The 5,317-nt window shown below is 44.3% G+C and overlaps 1 protein-coding gene across 2 annotated transcripts in view; it reads right to left on the reverse strand.

The window, feature by feature from the left end:
• Window positions 1–5,317, reverse strand: part of PTPRB (protein tyrosine phosphatase, receptor type B) — a 111,927-nt gene that overhangs the window by 69,337 nt on the left and 37,273 nt on the right. For both annotated transcript variants that reach the window (XM_019514729.1, XM_019514728.1), the window contains exon 7: window positions 2,034–2,297. In XM_019514729.1, the coding sequence (XP_019370274.1) occupies window positions 2,034–2,297 (264 nt within the window). The remainder of the gene's footprint in view (window positions 1–2,033; window positions 2,298–5,317) is intronic.

The following is a 5,317-nucleotide window of genomic DNA, read 5'->3' on the forward strand; positions in this document are numbered from 1 at the left end:
TTCTAATATTAAATTACTTGGTGAAAAATGAAAGACATGGGTTCTAGGTCTTCATCAAGCCCACATATATGTCCTGCCAGGAGAGTAACTCAGTCTCTAGTATCTGCATTACACTGAGGAGGGAGAGGATTTTTCTCCCTTCTAGTTGAAGCTGAGGCACTTAGGTGTGCAAACGCAATTCAAAAAATAAACCCAGAGATTTCAAATAGAAATCCATAGTCTTAAAAATATTTTGACCTGCTGTGGTCTTTCTGAGTCCTTTGTAATAGAAGAATTGCTCTATTATTCTTCTGTAGTGAAAAAAAATCAAGTGAAAGCTAAGAGCTCAGAAGAGAGATTTTCTGAGGGGTGCCTTGAGTCTAACAAGGATGAAAACAGCTGGCTCCTTTTATCGATTTAGTCTTGAGTGCCAAACCCAGGCTCTCAAATCCTTCCTCAGGACCCAAAACTGTTTTGAAAGTGTGGCTGCTTTTATTAAAAGCCCTAACTGTAGATACCCAAAGTTTGAAAGTGGTCCTCATGTCACAAACTGGACCATCAAAAATACGAGTTACATCATCTAGTTACACATTAAGATGGATGCATTACTTTTGTAAATATTGTAGCACATTTATACATGGAAGGCTAAGTTCTGATTCTATTTAAGTCAAGGGAAGATTTGCCCATATTTGTTACCTTACCAATGCTAAATCAATATTTGGCCTAGATTCAATAAGGTATTTAAAATGTGAGATCTGTAGGACTAATTATGTGCTTAAAAGGAGCTTACTAAATCACAATAGGAGTGATAAGAATTAGGTAGAGAAACTGAGCCATGGAGGTTTAATTGAAATGTTAAAAATGTCTTTTCTAGGTAATAGGTAAAAATAGCTCAAGATTTCACACAGATTCTTTTATTTCATAAAGCAACATTTTTGGTGTTTGGGGTAACACTTATGAAAACACAGTAGTTTTGTTTAAACTTTTCCTCTTATTAGCAACGTTCTTCTAATCTATCTTTAAATATGTACAAACTTTCTACAGGGTTTTTTTTTTTGTACTTGTGGATTCTGAGATACATATCAGCCCATTTTCAGTTTATACTTGTGCTCATCATCCACTTATAAATTTTCCTCATCTAAGGAAGTTGCACTTGAAGCTGTTGGGTGACCACCCATTTAATAATCTTCCCCAAAAAGGGTTGGCTGGCAATCAAGTGATAGTTGGCTGGGGAGACAGCATCAAGAGCTCATCTAAATTCTATCATGAACCAAGATATGTATAATGTAAGTAATGTATGGTCATGGTCAATAATAATGTGGGGAAACTACTGCAGACTGTTTAAAAAAAATCAGCTAAGTGTGAAATGACAAAAATTGACATGCATAAAAAGAAAAAAATAACCCATTACCACCAAAAACGTTATGTGCTGTGGTCAGTCAGAGCTGTTGGCAGTCAAGAAGGCTTTGACTTAATAAGTTGTGCCAAAGGTCAAGATCCTACATAATACTAAATTTGAGTTCATCCTGTCCCTGAGTATTTTAACATTGATTAGTCAATCCCAATGTATATAAACAAACTCTAGAATTGCAGTGATGGAGCCCAATGATTTGCACATGCCTGATTTGCAAGGGTCAGAGTGATATTGTTATACATTGTTGATAGTTCTTTAAATAATTTCACTCTGAAATTCTACGTGAACACTTCCATTTCTTACAGTGTCATTTTACATACTGCTCTGGGTTAGACTCAAGATAACAAAATTGCTCAAAAGTAATTTGATATATAGGTGCTGAACAGTCTGGCTACAGGCTCAACCAGTTACTGAAGCCTAACTACAGCATATATCACTGCTTCCTACTCACAGGGTGGCACTGTAGCTCTGACTACTGGCTGCCCAGCTGCTGTGAATAAGAGCAAGACATAACTCTTTTTATTTTATATTGCCAGGCAAACAAGCATTTATTCCAACATGATCTTCTACATCATGGTTTAAGCAATGAGACAGATAAAAGCAGGCAATTACAGTGTTTTTACTGGGGGAGAAGACTTACCTGTCCTGCCAGTTGCCATCTTAACAGTGACTAGTTCACCACTTATCGTGCTGACAGTAACATGGTAAAGACATCCTGGAGTTAGCTTGTTGAATTGAGTCTGTGTAACCTGGGGTGGTAAAGTTTTGGTTTCTTTAATGGAGCCAAGGTAAGACAGTGTAATATTATAAAAATCAAGGTTTCCTGGAGGCCTTTTCCATACAACTTTTAATGTATCCAAGCTGCCTTCATTAGTCACCATCAAATTTGACACTTCTGCTGGGGCTAAAAAAAACACAAGAAAGAAAACAAAACACTTAATTTAGAGAGCACACAAACCCCCTTACTTTTGTACTGTGCTATGCATTTTCAATTTTTAAATTCACATGTAAATTCATATTTAAGATCATTAATTTAAAAAGTGGTTCTATTAATAGCATTTACTATAACAACACAGGATGAACAAATCCATCTGACATCTCCAGTATTTTTAGTAACTATTTGGGCTCTGGTGTGTCTCAAAGAGGGGGAGTTCTAGATCTGAGGATCAGCTACTGAAAATGACCTCTTGTGTTTAGACAGGCAAACTTGGGGTACAGCTGGTACTAGTAGGAGGTTGCTTCTGGCTGATCTCATGGATTGCAATGTGGTATAAGAGAGAAAGCACGTATGTAGGACCCAGCTGTTTAGGACCTTATAGGTCAAGAATTTGGATTGAATCTAGAAAGCTATAGGGAGCCAGTGCAGAATCTGGAACATTGGAGTTGTGTGTTCTTGGTGACCAAACCCCTTCAGAAGTTGAGCCACTGCAAACTGCACCAGCTGCAGCTTCCACGTGGTCATTGAGGGCAGCCCCACGTGAAGCACACAGCAGTTGTCTATCCTGGAGTTTAAAAAAGCATGGATGATGGTGGCCAGATCCTAATCTGAAAGGAAGGGTTGCAGCCTTCTCACCAGATGGAGCTGAAGAAAGATGATCCCAGCCACCGCTACCACATGATGGTCCATGTTGCAGCAGAGCATTCAGTGGCACTCCCAAGCTGCAAACCTGAGTGACAAGGGGAGGCTGAATCTTATCAACACTAGGTGATCCAATGCGTGCCAGGTCAAGCAGTCTGCTCACCACCACCACCACCTCTGTCTTGTGTGGACTTGGCTACAGTTGGATCACCGACATCTAGGACCCAAATGATGCCAGGCACTGGGAAAGGACCAAGACAGTGGGGTCCAGGGCAGATAAGAGAGAAAGAGCTGGGTGTCGTCAGCAAACAGACGGCACCTCACTCCAAGCCTCTGCATGAGCTTACCCAGCAGTCTCACATAGGACTTCTGAGGGACTCCACAGGAAAGGTGGACAATGAGCACTCGCCCATCTCTACCCTGTGGGACCTCCGTGCTAGGAAAAAGAAGAACCAATTTACAGCAGTCCCACAAATACCCACCAGGACCCCTAAATGCTTTATCAGTACCTCATGGTCAATGGTATTAAAGGCTGCTGAGAGATCAAGTAAGATCAGCAGGATACAATTTCTCCTGTTGATCTCCAAGAAAGGATCATTTGACCAAGGCCATGAAGGCAATCTGGCTTTGCACCCAGGGCTAGGCTGACCATATGGAAATCCCAGAAATTTGGGACATCATCCAGGAAATCTGGTACACTGCCCCACTACTGCCTAGCTGCTCTTGCAAGTCAGTGGGGATGGGGTTGTGTGCTAGGCAAGCTGTGGTGCCTGCCTGCTCACCTGCAAGGTGCTCCATGCTGCTCTGAGTCCCAGCCAGACTGCGACCTATGCCCCTGTGATGCCCATTATAATTCCCAACAGCTGGCTGGGACCAGCCTCTGAAATCCAGGACTGTCCCAGTTAAAATGGGACATGTGGTAACGCTGCCCAGGGCAAAAGCCAGACTGACAAGTGTTTATGAAACAGGGTGCATCCAGATACATTTGGAGTGGTCAGGCAACCACCCATTCAATAATCTTCCCCAAAAAGGGTTGGTTGGAAATGGGGTAATATCTGGATGAGGAGACAGCATCAAGAGATAACTTCTTGAGTAGGGGTTGGACAACTGCAGATGTAAGAATATCTGACACACTGCCCTCCAAAAAGGAGGCACTGACAGCCCACACCAGCAATGATCATCTCTCTCTTGGTTGGCTTTTACAAGGCAAGATGGCCATGTATACAGTTCACAGCTGGCTGCCACAAGCACTTTCATGCTGCCAAGCACAGAGGGTGGGGTGACAACAGCACTAGAAACTGACCCACGTAAACCAGAAAAGACAGGGATTTACCCATCTGAGACTCAAACTTTACAGCACAAACGGTGATCCCCAAACTGTGCTGGATGTGGTAAGTCTTGATTGTAAAGGCCAATCATGGCACACACTGCTTAAGACTCATGATATAGCAGTGCAAGTGTTAGATTAAACACCACAGCTTCATGGCACTTATTCCTAATTTACACTGGCTTATGTGGGATCAAAATTAAGCACCTTGTAGTTGATACTGCACCAAAATACTGTGTTTTCAGTAGATGTGCACCTATACATTGGCCTGATATTGGATCAGTATCGATAAAAAGAAAATTGGTTGCATCGGAAATTGGCCCAATGGGGTTGATGATTTGGTCGATAAATGCTTGTGTGTGCATGCAGCCGCAGTGCAATACTCAGGCAACGAGGAACAGAGCCTGGCAGCGCGGAGAGCTACCGCCAGCTGGTAAGTCCATTCTGGTAGAAGGGAAGTGGGGAGGAAAGGGGCATGGGGGGGCATATTAACCCCCTCCCCCCCGCCCCATGGAAAAGGAAAAGGAAAAGGAAAAGGAAAAGGAAAAGGAAGGCACTGCCCAGCTGGGCCAGTGCATCAGGACACTTGTCGGGGGGAAAAGGCATCCCCACTGCTGTGCAGACCCAAAGAGGGTACGGGGTGGGGGGAGCAGGGACACATGTCCCCGGATATGCATGAGGTGGGGCAGGCAGGCTGTACCAGGCTCTTCTCAGCAGGGGCTGAACTTGGGGCGGGGGCTATGGAGGGGGCTGCAGCCACCCAAAATTTCACCATAGGTCCCTCCCAGCGCTCCCACTGCTGCCTGCCCACCCAGCACAGCAGGGTTGATCTGGAAAGAGATGCAGCAGGTGGGAGGGAGCTACAGTGAAATTTGGGGTGGCTGCAGCCCCCTCTGTAGCCCTCGCCCCAAGCCCAGCACCCCGCTGAGAAGAGGCCGGTGCAGCCCCAGCTCCAGCCCACAGCTGCAGCCCACCTGTCCCACCCTGTACAGATCTGGGGGCATATGCCCCCCCCCCA

Source organism: Gavialis gangeticus, unplaced genomic scaffold, assembly GCF_001723915.1.
Source record: "Gavialis gangeticus isolate Ggan-Ray unplaced genomic scaffold, GavGan_comp1, whole genome shotgun sequence".
Lineage (NCBI taxonomy): Eukaryota > Metazoa > Chordata > Crocodylia > Gavialidae > Gavialis > Gavialis gangeticus.